Consider the following 17,085-nt stretch of genomic DNA (forward strand, 5'->3'; position numbering starts at 1 on the left):
TTAGAAAAGATCACACAAAATATAATAAATATATATAATAAAATAATATATATAATAAATATAATCAAAATACCACCAAAGTCTAGTAAGTTTCTACTTGGGAATAGTAAGAATCCTCATGCCTTCGAAGCTCACTAGGTTTTAGCCCTTTTGCTTGCTACCATAGAAACACTTCATGCTCTGGTTGTCCTGCTGGTAAAGGTTGCCCTGAAATAACACCCACATTGCACATTATAGTGGCTTTACAGGAGCAGCAGTGTTTGAATTATTTATTTGGTCCTTCATAAAACTGCTGTCCAAAAACCATTTATCTATCCATAAAATATTTTTTAAACTGCTGAATTATATACAAGAGTTTTGCATTTTGAAAATATTCTGCAGCAAGTTAATGGCTCTACTCAACATTCCTAACAGCTAAATCACTGGGTTGGTTCCACATGTACGAGGAGGGCAGCTGGGCACTTGGAAACTTCCATGCTTGTGAAAGGTCAAGGCCAAATCTGCAAGGCATTGTTCTGCTGTGGACTCCAAGTTCCCAGAGTTTGCCCCTGGGTGTATATTTCTATGTCACCTCTGTGTAAAGCAATTAAGATCTTTACAAGTAGACTAAAAAAGTGTGGGGTTTTTCCTATGATATCATTTTGGCCAAATCTGTTGTTTTAAAAAAAAAAAATTCTTAGTTTTTTTATTAGATGCTTGAAAACCCTTTAGCAAGAACTTTTGTTAGCATAGAAAACATACCAAAAAATCTACTTCTGCACAATTGAATATGGTAGCTACTAGTTACATGTGGCTGTTGAACATTTAATGTGGTTAGTTTCAATGAGATATGTTATAAGTATAAAAGACACCAGGCTTCAAAGACTTACTTTAAAAAAAACAAAAATCTCATTAATCACTTACTACTATTGACTACATGTTGTAATAATAATATTTTCCAGTCATTGGGTTAAATAACTATTAAAACTAATATCACCTGCATCTTTTTATATTTTTAAAATATGGTTACTAAAACTTTTTAAATTAGCAATGTGGCTTTCATTAAATCTCATTATTGGGTAGTGCTGGTCTTTATTAGTTGGAATATTCTGTTATAGGAATACCCATATGAATTATTCAGTGAACTTTAACAGCAGGAAAACCCCTCCCATGTAAAATGTTTTAGTATACCCAAAAGATTTTAAAAATTCCATTGTTGGTTCACCTTAGATAAAAGTTAGTTTTAAACTGGCCATGATAAAAAGCACTTATAGAACTTACTTACACCATATAGCTTCGGGGCTTATTTTCCAGTGAGATCTTTTCCAAGTAATGAGATAAATAGTACAATAATGCCATAAGGAAATTGTCAAGATTCTTATTTCTATGAAGAGATTTGGAAAAATGGAAAGAAAGAAATCAATACTAACCTATCTCAAATATGAGGTTTCTCATAAAAAATATGGGCACACAACATAAACAGAAATACATGTTATCATGCCTATCACACAACTAATTTACCATTTAAGATTCTTTCTACTACACTGCTAAAAATGTAAGAAATTCAATTTTTTTTTTTTTTTTGGCAGTGCTGGGGTTTGACCCCAGGGCCTTGTGTTTGCAAGGCAAGCACTCTACCAACTGAGCTATATCCCCAGCCCAGAAATTCAATTTTTATAAAAAAAAAAAAAAAAAAATTATTTTTGGGAAGTCAGACGCTAAATTCTTTTTTTTTTTTTTTTTTTTTTTTTAAACTGGGAATTGAACCCAAGGGTGTTTATCCATTGAGCTATATATTATTTTTTATTTTGAGACAGGGTCTCACTAATTTGCTGTTGCTGGTCTCAAACTTGCAATCCTCCTGCCTCAGCCTCCCAAGTCCCTGGGATTACAGGCCCCACTAAGTCTGGCTTCTAAATTCTTACAGTTGTGCTTATTAATTAATTTTCATTTTAAAAATGTTCTTATTATAAAGTAATATATTTCCATTGTTTAAAAAGTATACAAGAATGTATAAAGGAAAATGTTCTCTCTTCCATCCTACTCCCTGGTGGTGGCCACCATTGAGACTGGAATGAATCCTTTCTAAACCTTCTAAAGCACAGGTGTTCACATATAACATCCTCCCCCACCAACATGTATACATGTGTATGAATATACGCTTTCAAGTATTTTTTGCCACTTATGTTTGTAGTATGAACCTCATTAAATCTCATTATTTCTATGATGGTATGTATAGATGTCCCTTATTCTTTTAAACAGCTGAATATTGTCTCTTAAATTACTTAACTAGTCCCTATTGATAGATATTGATGCCTTTTAAAAATATTATAGACAAAAGTGAAATTGTTAGAACATAGTACACAAGCATGTTAAGTGTTCATGTCTTACTCTCCAAAAAGACTGCACTGATTTACAGTGCTATCTCATTTGTTTTCAATTAGAAGTTACTGTTTTCTTTATATTCTTATAAGACTCTTGCTGCCTTCTTTCTAGCCCCAAATGGACATTCTTACTCAGACATGCTTTCTTTTAACTAGATCTTTAGAGCAGGATAAAGATGACCATTACTAATTTTTTTTCAAGATATTAATAATTACTTGTCTAAGACTGGGTTTCCCCGGAAAAAAATCCTGAAGCAAAGATCTGAGAGCAAGCAGTTGATGAGGGAAGTGATCTCAGGAAACATCCTATGGAGGGTGGGAAAATGAAATAGGAAAAGGAAGGAAGCCAGCAAATGGGGTGAACTAGTATAATTCAGTTCTGGAAGGAAGCCAGTAAATTACACCATGAACTAGTACAATTCAGTTCTGCAGGGGCTTTGGGGAGGTTCTGTAGAAAACATCTTGGAGTTGTCCTGCCAATGGAAGCTGGCCCTGACCTGCTTGCCCTGTGCTCAGGCCAAGTGTACCCCTGCAGTGGAGCAAGTCCTGAGGGCAGACAGACTCAGGTGTTTGTCACAAGCAGCCTATACTAGAAATAGGAGGGGCTGAAGAAGTGCCAATAGCATTGGGTGCCCAACTCTGATTGACCAGTCATACATGAAGATGCCTAGGAAAACACAGCCATACACAGTCACAGAAAGGAGACACTATTCTCAGTTTTGTAACTAAGGGAACTGATGCTTAGAAAGGTCAAGAAACATTTTTCAGTAAATGGGTTTATCCTGTGAATGGTACACAAATATAGTGCAGTCTGCATGGAACTCTGGCAACATGCACTCTGTACTCCTTGCCCTGGGACTTTGTTTGGGTTTCCTGTGGGCTCCAGTGACTTCTGGCTTCCTCAACCATACTCTTTGGTTTCAGTCTTTGAGATTGAGTGGTGAGATGATGGTTTACATAGAACCTGCCTCCTGCTCTTTCGCTAAAAATCAGATCTTTCAGCCCTTATCAGATGAAATCTGCAAAGTGAAGAGGAAAAAACCTACAATATCTTGCAAGCATTACATACCTCATAAACGTTGTAAAAGAACAGATCTTCTGCATCTCAGTATCTTGTAGCGAAAGCAAAGCAACAACTGAAAGGAGAGGAGATGGATAATTGAAGGAGAGACAAAGTGCTGCCTTAGAGGTTCATACCAGGTAGTGTGTAAGGAGGAGGGAACAGCTACTCACACTTAACATCATCCAATGTAACATTGCCCTGCTGACCTCGTTTCTCTAAGGCTTTCGCTGACTTATCTTCTCTTGAAGAAAGCCTTTTATCTGTCAACCTGTTTTGGAATATAACAACACCTAATAGTGGTTTTTGTTTGTTGGTACCAGGAATTGAACCCAGGGGTACTTAACTACTGAGCCATATCTCCAACCTTTTTTATTTTTTATTTTGAGACGGGGTCTCACTAAATTGCTGAGGCTGGCCTTCAACTTGTGATCCTCCTGCCTCGGCTCCTGAACTGCTGGGATTACATGTGTGTACCACCATGCCCAGTCCCTAGTGTTTTAAAAGGCTTTAGTTGTATCTACTCTATCTTGCAGTGCATGAAGCATTTACTATAAAGTAATGAGACCCTCGGTGTTATGCATGGGTTTCATTTAATGAAATATCATTTGGGGATACATTTTATTAAACATTTTATTTATTATGCTAGGTACAGGAGGAATGCATACTACCTGATATAAAATATACACATAGGCTGGGGATGTACTCAGTGGTATAGTAATGCCTAGCATGTGCAAGGCCCTGGGTTCAACCTCTTACATAACACACCCCCACACACACAATGTAAACACATATCCCATCCAAAAGAAATCATTTAAATCACCTATTTCTGGAGTAGTTACAATTTTCAGATTAAAAAATAACTATAAAAAAGTTGAAAATGTTCTAATAGCCAAGTTATCACAGATACATTTATAGAGATAATTTGTAACTCCCACCACAATTCTGAGATAGTGACTGGTTTTTCCTTGAGAGGTACTGCATTTCAGCATGGGATAATGGGACTTAGAGTTTGTAAAGAGTTAAATGATTCCCCCGAGCGGTACCATCGGCAGCACTGGCATGGATAAGAAGTGAAACCACCTTTCTGAAGTGGGGCCATCAATTTCAGCAAAGTGAACAGCTTTGCCTTTCTTTCCTTTTTCCTTGAGGTCTACTGCAGATGTAAAACTACAATAGAAATGAGATAATTAGGAACTTGACGGTTTCCCAGGGAAAAAACTAATCATACCATGCAATCTTAGGATAGCATACATTATAAGCAGAGGTCAAATCTTTTCGGGCACAACAGTGCTCAATTTATGTATTTACACACAGAATGATTAAAATTTTAGACTTTACATTCAGCCTCTTGGCCTCAGCAGCTTCCACAACACCACCGTACACAAACATTTCTATCCAAAAATCTTGTAGTAACTTCACAAGAAGCAGGAACCTCATTAAATTTTGAGAAATTTTTAAAATTTATCAAGCACTTTTTCTGGGCCAGGTGCTTTTAGGAACAATTCTCTTTATTTATTTGTTTGTTTGTTTGTTTATTTTTGGTACTGGGGATTAAACCCAGTAGCACTTTACCACTGAGCTATATCCTCAGTCCTTTTTATTTTTTTATTTTGAGACAGAGACTTGCTAAGTTGCTGAGGCTGACTTTGAACTTGTGATCCTCTTGCCTCAGACTCACAAGTTGCTGGGGTTACAGGCATGTGCCACCATGCCTGGTAGAATAATCTCATTTAATCCTCATAGCAACTCTGTGAGAAAAATATTATCATCATCATTTTTATATCTGAGAAAAATTGAAGCTTAGAAAGAGATTAAGTAACTTGATTGAGATCACATTATGAATAGCAAAGCCAGGATGGGCACTCAGGTTCTCTAGCCACAGAGCCATGTGCTTAGTCACCAGGCAGTCCTGCCCCCAAGAAGTCATCTTGGGAACTGGGAATCTTTTTCAAGACCTTGCCTGTCTCCAGAAAGCTTTCAGAACCCTTTGCTTGACTCAGGGTTTCTTTCCAGGCAGTATAAGAACTATTAGGCAGTAATGGATCTAACAAGAGACCACAAAAAACAACAAATTTGTACCGAGGCCCCTGAGACTATGTGTCAGCAATTGCTCTGACACTGAACATAAGATGGTGTCTGATTATAGCCAATGCACACTCTCAGGAATATCAGTGAGTACTAACAGGAAAATAGAAATCTTTCAAAGATCAGCAGGATGTGGTTCTTACCTTAAGAGTATATTTTCCAGAACTGTGGTGTCTGCTACATACATTGGTTTGGTGGCCCAGTGTGGGAAACGAATTGCTTTTCTGCTTGAAACAATGTTACATCGATAACCCAACCAGTAGCTTTATCTCTGCCCAGTTATATGTGCCTCTGTTAAGCTGAAATGTAGATGGAGTAATGGAAGAACTTTCTCCCCAATTTCAGTCATTCTCTAAAGATGGAAATGAATCATATAGATCCTTATTGCCTCCTTATCAAATTCCAGTAAGGAATTTTTTTGGAGAAATACCTCCCAGGAGCTTTGGCCAACCTCCTAATATTCATGTTGTATAATGACAGCTCCTAAAAGCAAGTACATTATGTCACCTCAAGAGAATGGATTATTTGTATTTTTTTCACTTTCTTTTTATCTTTTTAAAGACACTGGCACCAAGCTGGCCAGTGGATGATTTCCAAGCTTTTCATTCTTTCTGATGTTCCTCTTATCACTGGTCTCCAATGATTGGGTTCATGGGGGAGGGTAAATGGAAATATTAGGGTGGGGGAAGGGCAAGGAAAAAAAATAAATGGAAGAATACCAAATGTTAATGGTGGCTAATCCAATGAGGGGTGGAGGATCAGATGGGGCAGAGATGAGATGGTTGTAAAGAAATCACCTTCCACATCTGTATGCTTCTATATTATTTGACTTGTTTAATAATAAGAATATATGTTTATTAGCTGTATAACTAAAAAAAAGTTGATAGAGATGTACAGGAAGAAACATTATATGGTTGGTAGCATTTAGAAAACCTTAAAAAAAATACTCAAATTCTCCAAACATTCAGATCCATTCTAATGGCTCTTGCTGAATGTCTAATGTCCTTATTATAACCATTCTAATCAAGAATGCAAAATTGCCAGGCACTGTGGCACATGCCTGTAATCCCAGTGGTTTGGGAGGCTGAGGCAGGAGGATCACAAGTTCAAAGCTGGTCTCAGCAAAAGAGAGGCACTAAACAACTCAGTGAGACCCTGTCTCTAAATAAAATTTAAAAAAGGGCTGGGGATGTGGCTCAGTGCTTTGAGTTTTGACCATTTACAAGTTATGTCCATTACTTTCCTACCAGGCAAAAGGATCCTTGGGTCATCCCAACTCTCCCCAGCATTTCTTTTGAGGATCAGAGAAAATAGAGACACCCCATCTAAGTCAATGTCAGATGAAATTGTCTCCCATCCTTCTCTCAGACCTTTCCATGAAATTCAGTTTCTTGCTATACTAGTTTGTTTAAGATGTTCTGAGACAAGAAAATATTTAAAGTAAGGAATTTGAAAGGATATGTTTGGGACGTCTTGTAATTAGATCTATGTACTAACTAAAATGCAGTTAGAATTATAAAGTTATAAAATCATAGTGTTCTGAGGTTAGAGCACATCTAAGAGATCAAATGACACTGAAAGGCTTTGATTTGACAGCTGGAGAACCAAGGCTTGGAGAGGCTACCCTGTGTTCCCAGGGTTTGAGATTGGTAGTGGGCCTTAGCCACCAGTCTGGTGTTCACTGTTTAACTCAAGTCCTATTCCCTAACCTCTGGACATGCCTTCTGTCCTTCACACTTGTCTGAGTGGCTTTCCTTGGATTGGAGTCATTTTCTAGTTCAACTGTTGGGACGGTTTTCACTGTGGGCACCTGCCATAGCTCTAAAGGCAGCCTGCACTCACATGTATGGGGAATTGCTAAGATGCAACACTAAGAAATATTGAAAATTGTCCTTTGAAATGCACCTTTGATTGGTTCCCAAACCATAGTCGGCTAATTCATACTGTCCCCTAGTATCTACAGTTTCCCCTTCACTCTGGCAATCCATTTAGACTCTGGTCTTTTCACAGACAGAATTTTGTAGATGTGATTTCCTAATATTACAACACAGTCACATTCCCCTTTGTCCTGAGGGAAACAAAAAATTCATGCTTTCCTTCTAGATTCCAACTACTTAATAAAGATGGCTGGGCCACTCTTGGTGGTGTCCACACAAGGTAGAGCTCTTTTTTTTTTTTTTTTTTTTTTTTTGGTGGTGCTGGGGATTGAGCCCATGCTCCTGTGCTTGCAAGGCAAGCACTCTACCAACTGAGCTATACCCCAGCCCCCAAGGTAGAGCTCTTTAATGGTTACTAATTGGAGAAGCCATGATGAAAGACAAGAGAAGTCCGGAGCTTCTGAAGATGTAGTGTTCCCTTGGTTGTGTGTTCTCCAGGGATTCAATGACCTTAGCAAAGACTCGTGCAGCCTGCTTGGTCAACCGAGGTGCAGCCTGTGGATAAAGGTACTCTCTCTTTACAAACATTAAAGCGCATGCCTGCTGATGAACGGGCAACGCCCTCATTCTCATCTACTCTTCATGGGGCATTGTCATTTTGTAGAGTGAGGAACTGAGAATCAATGAGGTTAAGTACCTGGATAAGTGATAACCACCTAGTAAGTGACAGAGGTAGGATTTGAATCTAGGTGACCCTCTAAACCACTCTCCACTGTCTCTTCCTGAATGCCTAGTCAGAAATAATGGCCAGTCTTTCCCTGCATATTACTGTGTGTCCATTTCTTGCATGGGAGGTTATGGGTATCCTGATGTATTCTGATAGTTACCTCCCTCAGGGTTTAATCTACACAAGTAAAGCAAGATCTGCCTATGAGTAAGAAGCTGGGTCTTCTCTGAAGGGTAAGATTCCCTGTCATTCACACCCAGGGAAGATGCTAGGAAAGGCAAGATGGAGGAGGTGAAAGAATTATCTTCTCTTCATCCGAAACTGAGAATATTTAGAAGTCCATGAACTCTTCTTGGGTAATGAGTGTAAAATGTTGTCCTGCTCTATGCAGAGAAGACTAAACCCACCCTGGAGGAACTTTCAGGATCTTAAGTTGATGGGATAAAACTTGAATTAACCTGCGATCAGGCTGATACTTTGTAAATCAGATTATCTGCATTCATGATACTTCACCCCCACCCCCATCTCTCTGGCTGAAATTTCTCAGTCTCCTTCAAAAGCTCCTTTTTCAGGTGTTTCTTAAATGAGGTACTTTCTCAGAATGAAGATTACTCTTCATTCCGAGTAGTTTCATCTAGTCCACTAACTTAAATTAGTAATATTCTTTAATGTCTCCTGAAACAGTTTACTCCTTTCTTTGTCCACTGCCACCACCTTTATTTTAGCCACATTACATCAACTGAAATTCTGCAATTGCTTAATTGGACTCTTAGCCTCTAGTCTTGTCTATTCCTTCAAACTATTTTCCATGCTTCAGCCAGGCATTTTTCTAAGATGCAGGTATAAGCATGGGTTACTTCCTTGCTTTGATGTCTTTCCTCAAAGTCATCTAAACAAAGATCAAATACCTCAGCATGGTATGCAAGAGTTTTGTGATCTGCCTCTGGTTGAAATATTCGACACCATGTTTTAATGACCCCCTGGTGTTCTACACCCAGCCTACTGAACCACTGCAACCAATTTATGCCCCAGGCCCTTGACCATTAGAGCTTTTGCATATGCTTGTTCCTTCTACCTAGAAGGTACTCTCTTCCTCTCCAACTACAGCTCCCTGTGCCTTGGCAACTTCTGTTCTTCACAGGTCAGAGTTTGGATATCACCTCCCCAGGAAAGCTTCCCTGTTTCCCTCTCCACTGCCACACACCTGGATCAGGGCTTTGGCCAAGGTGGTTTTCCTTAGCCCTCTCCAAACGAGTAAGGTGGTAGCAGAGAGAGCCAAGTATGGTGAACACCTGTAATCCCAGTGGCTTGGGAGCTGAGGCAGGAGAACTGCAAGTTCAAAGCCAGCCCTAGCAACTCAGTGAGGCTCTAAGTAACTCAGCAAGACCCTATCTCTAAATATTTTTAAAATGGGCTGGGGATTTGACTCAGGAGTTAAGCTTCCTGGGTTCAGTCCCTCTGGGTTCAATCCCTCGTACTCTGCCTCAAAAAAAAAAAAAAAAAAAAAAGGTAGTAGTATAAATTCCTGATGGGCAAGCTGCAAGAAAGAAGCAATTTCAAAGGGACTCGGGTCAACAACACTATTAGCCAAAGATTACTCTTACAATAGTAGCCTAAAAGGAGGACTGGGGATGTAGCTCAGTGGCAGAGCACTTGCCTGCCCTGTGTGAGGGCCTAGGTTCAATCCCCAGCATTGCAAAAAAAAAAAAAAAAAAAAAAAAAAAAGTAGCTTAAAAGGGTGTATCTCCTCCTGAGCCATGTGAAGGTATCTATCAAGAACTCTGTGTACACTGATTAAGAGGCATATTTAATCAACTGTAATATATGAACCTTATTTGATTCTGATTCGAATCTGATTGGAATTCTGATTGGAACTTTCAAAAACAGGACATTTGCATATCAACCTATATGATATCATTTATTCAGGAATTATCATTATATTTTTAGGTGTATAAATAGTAACTTAAGTTATATTTTATAGAATGTGCATATTGATGGATATGGAGAATAAAAATTCCCCAAAATAATGAGGCCTGAAAAAAAGAAAAGGGGGTAAAAATGAAGGTCATGCACTGATAGCTTTCATCTCCCAAGACAAATGTTTTCCAGATGCTGATTGCAGGCAGAGGGGAAATGTTTTATCATCCTCAAAAGAAACAGTCTGTAGGAGGCGTTATCTTCTCCAAAGTAAACCCTCCTTATGCACTGTGGGCAGACCTTGACCTAAAAGGCCCACATTCCTGACTATCCAAGCAAACTGATGTATGTTCACTAGACCACCCCTCAAAATAACCTATATAAACTCAGGCCCTTTCTTTGTTCAGTAGCTCATTTTCCACTAGGAGAGTAGATCCATGGGCATCATTTCATCCCTCTGAATAAAGAGCTGAGATGACATGTGAGGTTTGCGTTCTGTCCAGTCTTTTTATGAAATATTTATAGCTTAAATGATATAATTCCTGGGATTTGTTTCAAAACAATTGTGGGATGGGGCAGATGGGAATATAGATGATATGCAGTTGGCTTTAATTTGGCACATTCTGTGTTATGGGTATATTAGGGTTCATTATACCATTCTTCCTACCTTTGTATATATTTAAAATCCTCTAACAAAAAGTTGAAAATGTTAGTTTACTTAAAAATTATTTTAGCTGGACACGGTGCATATCTGTAATCCCAGCAACTTGAGAGGCTGAGGCAGGAGATCACAAGTTCAAGACCAGTCTCAGAAACTTAAGCCCTAGGTAAAAAAAAAAAAAAAAAAAATAGCGAGACCCTGTCTCAAAATAAAAAATAAAAAGGGCTGGGGATGTAGCTCAGTGATAAAACACCTTGGGATCCAGTCCCCAGTACCAAATAATAATGAAAATAAAAATTATTGTAAAGAATACTGTTTCAACCCAGACCCTAAAAGCTAGAAGGGCCTGGAACAACATTTTTCAAGCTCTGAAAGAAAACTGATGCGAACCAAGAATCTTATACCCAGCAAAACTTACCTTCAGATTTGTCGAAGAAATAAAATCTTTCCATGATAAACGAAAGTTAAAAGAATTTACAAAAAGAAACCCGGCACTACAGAATATTCTCAGCAAAATATTTCATGAAGAAGAGATGAAATACAATGATGTAAATCAGCAAAGGGAGGAACTACCCTAAAGGAATAGCCAAATAAAGGAGAAACCAAGTTGTGTCAAAAAACAAAAATGAGTGTCAAATGACCGGGAATACAAATCGTATATCTCAATAACAACCCTGCATGTTAATGGCCTGAACTCATCAATCAAAAGTCATAGGCTGGCAGATTGGATTAAAAAGAAAGATCCAACAATATGCTGCCTGCAAGAGACTCATCTCATAGAAAGAGATATCCACAGACTAAAGGTGAAAGGATGGGAAAAAACATACCATGAACATGGACTTAGCAAAAAAGCCAGAGCATCCATCTTCATATCAGACAATGTGGACTTCAAGCCAAAGTTAGTCAGAAGGGATAAAGAAGGACATTTCATACTGCTTAAGGGAAGCATAAATCAGCAAGACATAACAATCATAAATATCTATGCCCCAAATAGTGGCTCATCCATGTACATCAAACAAATCCTTCTCAATTCCAGAAATCAAATAGACCACAACACAATAATACTAGGTGATTTTAACACACCTCTTTCACCACTGGACAGATCTTCCAAACAAAAATTGAACAAAGAAACCACAGATCTCAATAAAACAATAATTTAGACTTAATGGACATATACAGACTATATCATCCAACAAAGAGCGAATACACTTTCTTCTCAGCAGCACATGGATCCTTCTCTAAAACAGACCATATTCTATGTCACAAAGCTAATGTTAGAAATACAAGAAGATAGAGATACTACCTTGTATTCTATCAGATCATAATGGATTGAAACTAGAAATAAATGACAGAATATAAAACAGAAACTACTCCAACACCTGAAGATTAAATAATATGCTATTGCATGATGAATGGATAACAGAAGACATCAGAAGGGAAATAAAAAAATTCTTAGCGGTAAACAAGAACAAAGATACATCATATCAAAATCTCTGGGACACTATGAAAGCAGTACTTAGAGGAAAATTTATTTCATGGAGTGCATTTCATAAAAGAAGAAAAAATCAACAAATAAATGACTTACCACTACAGCTCAAAGCCCTAGAAAAAGAAGAACAGAGCAACACAAAAAGTAGTAGAAGACAGGAAATAGTTAAAATCAGAGCTGAAATCAACAAAATTGAAACAAAAGAAACAATCGAAAAAATTGACAAAATAAATAGTTGGTTCTTTGAAAAAAATAAACAAAATTGATAAACCCTTAGCCACACTAACAAAGAGAAGGAGAGAGAAAACTCAAATTACTAAAATTCAGAATGAACAAAGGAAATATCACGACAGACACGAGTGAAATACAAAACATAATTAGAAGCTATTTTGAAAATCTATACTCCAACAAAATAGAAAATCTTGAAGACATCAACAGGTTTCTAGAGACATATGAATTACCTAAACTGAACCAGGAGGACATACACAATTTAAATAGATCAATTTCAAGTAATGAAATAGAAGAAGTCATCAAAAGCCTACCAACAAAGAAAAGTCCAGGACCAGATGGGTTCTCAGCCGAGTTCTACAAGACCTTTAAAGAAGAGCTCATTCCAATACTTCTCAAAGTATTCCATAAAATAGAAGAGGAGGGAACCCTCCCAAACTCATTCTATGAAGCCAATATCACCCTGATACCTAAACCAGACAGAGATACATCGAGGAAAGAAAATTTCAGACCAATATCCTTAATGAACATTGATGCAAAAATTCTCAACAAAATCTTAGCAAATCGCATACAAAAATATATTAAAAAGATAGTGCACCACGATCAAGTGAGTTTTATCCCAGGGATGCTAGGTTGGTTCAACATTCAGAAATCAATAAATGTAATCCACCATATCAACGGACTTAAAGTCAAGAATCACATGATTATTTCGATAGATGCAGAAAAAGCATTTGATAAAATACAGCATCCCTTCATGCTCAAAACACTAGAAAAAATAGGGATAGTGGGAACATCCCTTAACATTGTAAAGGTCATCTATGCTAAGCCCATGGCCAATATCATTCTAAATGGTGAAAAACTGAAAGCATTCCCCCTAAAAACTGGAACAAGGCAGGGATGCCCTCTTTCACCACTTCTATTCAACATTGTCCTTGAAACTCTAGCCAGAGCAATTAGACAGACCAAGGAAATTAAAGGGATATGAATAGGAAAAGAAGAACTCAAACTATCCCTATTTGCTGATGACATGATTATATATTTAGAGGAACTGGGAAACTCCACCAGAAAACTTTTAGAACTCATAAGTGAATTCAGTAAAGTAATGGGATATAAAATCAATGCTCATAAATCTAATGCATCTTTATTCATAAGTGATGAATCCTCAGAAAGAGAAGTTAGGAAAACTACCCCATTCACAATAGCCTTGAAAAAAATAAAATACCTGGGAATCAATCTAACAAAAGAGGTGAAAGACCTCTACAATGAGAACTACAGAACACTAAAGAAAGAAATTAAAGAAAACCTTAGGAGATGGAAAGATCTCCCATGTTCTTGGATAGGCAGAATTAATATTGTCAAAATGGCCATACTACCAAAAGTGCTATACAGATTCAATGCAATTCCAATTAAAATCCTAATGACGTACTTCATAGAAATAGAGCAATCATGAAATTCATCTGGAAGAATAAGAAATTCAGAATAGCTAAAGCAATCCTTAGCAGGAAGAGTGAAGCAGGGGGTATCACAATACCAGAACTTCAACTATACTACAAAGCAATAGTAACAAAAATGGCATGGTATTGGTACCAAAATAGACAGGTGGATCAATGGTACAGAAGAGAGGACATGGATACAAACCCAAATAAATACAATTTTCTCATACTAGACAAAGGTGCCAAAAATATGCAATGGAGAAAAGATAGCCTCTTCAACAAATGGTGCTGGGAAAACTGGAAATCCATATGCAGCAGAATGAAACTAAACCCCTATCTCTCACCCTGCACAAAACTCAACTCAAAATGGATCAAGGACCTCAGAATCAGACCAGAGACCCTTCATCTTATAGAAGAAAAAGTAGGTCCAAGTCTTCAACATGTCAGTTTAGGATCAGACTTCCTTAACAGGACTCCCATAGCACAAGAAATAAAAGCAAGAATCAATAACTGGGATAGATTCAAACTAAAAAGCTTTCTCTCAGCAAAGGAAACTATCAGCAATGTGGAGAGCGAGCATACAGTGGGAGAAAATCTTTGCCAATCATACTTCAGATAGAGCACTAATCTCCAGAATATATAAAGAACTCAAAAAACTCTACACCAAGTATACAAATAACCCAATCAACAAATGGGCTAAAAAACTGAACAGACACTTCACAGAAGAAGATCTACAAGCAATCAACAGATAAATGAAAAAATGTTCAACATCTCTAGTAATAAGAGAAATGCAAATTCAAACTACCCTAAGATTCCATCTCACCCCAATTAGAATGGCGATTATCAAACAAAAATAGGTGTTGGCGAGGATGTGGGGAAAAAGGTACACTCATACATTGCTGGTGGGGCTGCAAATTAGTGCAGCCACTCTGGAAAGCAGTGTGGAGATTCCTCAGAAAGCTTGGAATGGACCCTCCATTTGACCCAGCTATCCCACTCCTTGGCCTATACCCAAAGGACTTAAAATCAGCATACTACAGAGATACAACCACATCAATGTTCATAGCTGCTCAGTTCACAATAGCCAGATTGTGGAACCAAACTAGATGCCCCTCAATTGAATGGATAAAGAAACTGTGGTATGTATAAACAATAGAATATTACTCAGCCATAAGAATAATAAAATTATGGCATTTGCAGGCAAATAGATGAAATTGGAGAATATCATGCTAAGTGAGATAGGCCAATCTCAAAAAACCACTGGGTTCAATTCAGCACCACATAAAAATAAATAAAAATATTGTATCCATCTATAACTTAAAATTTAAAAAAAAATATTGCCTATTTTTCATTTATACAGAAGTTCAGTAAGTAAAAGAAGTTCAGTAAGTATGGCCCAATTTTCATTAGAGAAGAGGTCTAAGATGGCCTTTATTTATATTTATTTTATTTTGTGATACTGAAGATCAAACCCAGGATTTTGCATGTGCTAGGCAAGTACTCTACCACTGACCTACATCCCCAGATCGTTTTCAAATTTTATTTTGAGACAGGGTCTTGCTAAATTGTCCAGGCTGGCCTCAAATTTGGGATTTTTCTGCCTCAGTCTCCTGAGTCACCATGATTCTAGGCATGAGCCACCACACTCCTACCTTAAATATATATGAAGATGGTCCTTAAATATATATGAAGAGGGCTGGGGATACAGTTCAGTGTAGAATACCTGACTAGCATGTATAAGGTCCAGGGTTTGATTCCTAGCACATGTTGTGAAGGATAGATATGTTTATTTCTATGTATCTATATGAAGATATAGACATATATAGGCACTTTTTATACCCACGTTCTATTTTGATTCCTATGACTAGTCTTTCATTTAATCCATACCTGTCTGTATGTCTGTCTCACAGTCACCAAGTGTGATACTTTAGGAGTTACCGAACAAAAACTAAAATTACTGCTGTGGAAATGAAAGGTTCCTAAAAATTATTAGAATAAATATTTTCTACGAGACTTGATTTTGATGCTAATAAAATGTGAAGCCTTTGAATTATTTGTTTGACCTTACTTGTCATTATATTTATAATGTAACTATATATACTTAGCCAAGTTCTTTCCTGGCCTTCAGCCCCATTTGTTCAACAGCTGAAGAGTCATATGCAAGTGAACATGTCATGGTAACCTTGAACACATTTGTGTCTTTTAGTCTGTATAAAGGTGAAGGACAATCCCAGTCACTCACTCACCCAAGTCAGACACCTGGGAGTCAATAAAAACACCTACTTCTCCCTCTCCCTTTATACTCAGTCACTTACATCCGATCAATTTTATCCAAACATCCTGTTGATTCCACCTCTTACATATTTCTTTGTCCTTCATCCTTCTGTTTGTACCAGCATGGAGTTAATTCTGTTTCTTACTATAACTCTCTAATTCTGCAATCACTGGCCTTTTACTTGGTCCCCTGCTTCTAGTATTCCTTCACTTGAATCCAGCTGGTTAACTGAACATCTCAATAAGTATTTGTTGAGCACCTATTCTGTGAAGTTCTGTAGACAAATCCTGGGACATGAAGATGAATAAGGTATTTCTGGCACTGAGGGGCTTACAGACTAGTAGAGGGAGACAGCGTGTACAGTGGAAAGGGCTTTGATATCAGACTAATTTTGTTTCAAACTATCAGTTGTGCCATTTAAAGGCTATATGACTTTGCTTAATCTCACTGACACCTATTTCTTCACCAATAAAATGAGAATATTAATGCTTACTTCACATAGCTGTTATAAGAATCAGAAAAATATGCAAATGTCTAGCATTTGCATATGTCTAGCACACTGGGTACACAACAGATAGTGGTTAGTATTCCCAGGTTAGTTATTTAATTTTAGAGTCAGTATTTTATTTTATCTATCTTTTCCTTTTGGTACCAGGAATTGAACTCAGGGGCACATACCCACTAAGCCACCTCCCTAGCCCTTTTTTGTATCTTATTTAGAGACAGGGTCTCACTGAGTTACTTAGTACCTCCCTAAATTGCTGAGGCTGACTTTGAACTCCTGATCCTCCTGTTTCCTGAGTAGCTGGGATTACAGGTGTGCACCACCACTCTCAGATAGCACCCCCAACTAGAGTCAGCATTTTAGATTAGTTTTTCGAATCTAATATTTCCTTATTAAATCTGCCATCATTGCAGGAGGTGTAATATGATCCCACTCATGTAAAACTATTTCTATAACTCATAA

The 17,085-nt window shown here is 37.6% G+C and overlaps 1 protein-coding gene across 1 annotated transcript in view; it reads right to left on the reverse strand.

Annotated features, from left to right (window-relative positions):
• Positions 1 to 17,085, reverse strand: part of PPP1R36 (protein phosphatase 1 regulatory subunit 36) — a 31,542-nt gene that overhangs the window by 12,890 nt on the left and 1,567 nt on the right. The window contains exons 3-6 of the mRNA XM_079126016.1: positions 4,507 to 4,593; positions 3,597 to 3,694; positions 3,433 to 3,499; positions 1,265 to 1,363 (exon numbers count right to left, since the gene is read on the reverse strand). Of these exons, the coding sequence (XP_078982142.1) occupies positions 1,265 to 1,363; positions 3,433 to 3,499; positions 3,597 to 3,694; positions 4,507 to 4,593 (351 nt within the window). The remainder of the gene's footprint in view (positions 1 to 1,264; positions 1,364 to 3,432; positions 3,500 to 3,596; positions 3,695 to 4,506; positions 4,594 to 17,085) is intronic.

This window comes from Sciurus vulgaris (genome assembly GCF_902686455.1).
Source record: "Sciurus vulgaris genome assembly, chromosome: 2".
Classification (NCBI taxonomy): Eukaryota; Metazoa; Chordata; class Mammalia; order Rodentia; family Sciuridae; genus Sciurus; species Sciurus vulgaris.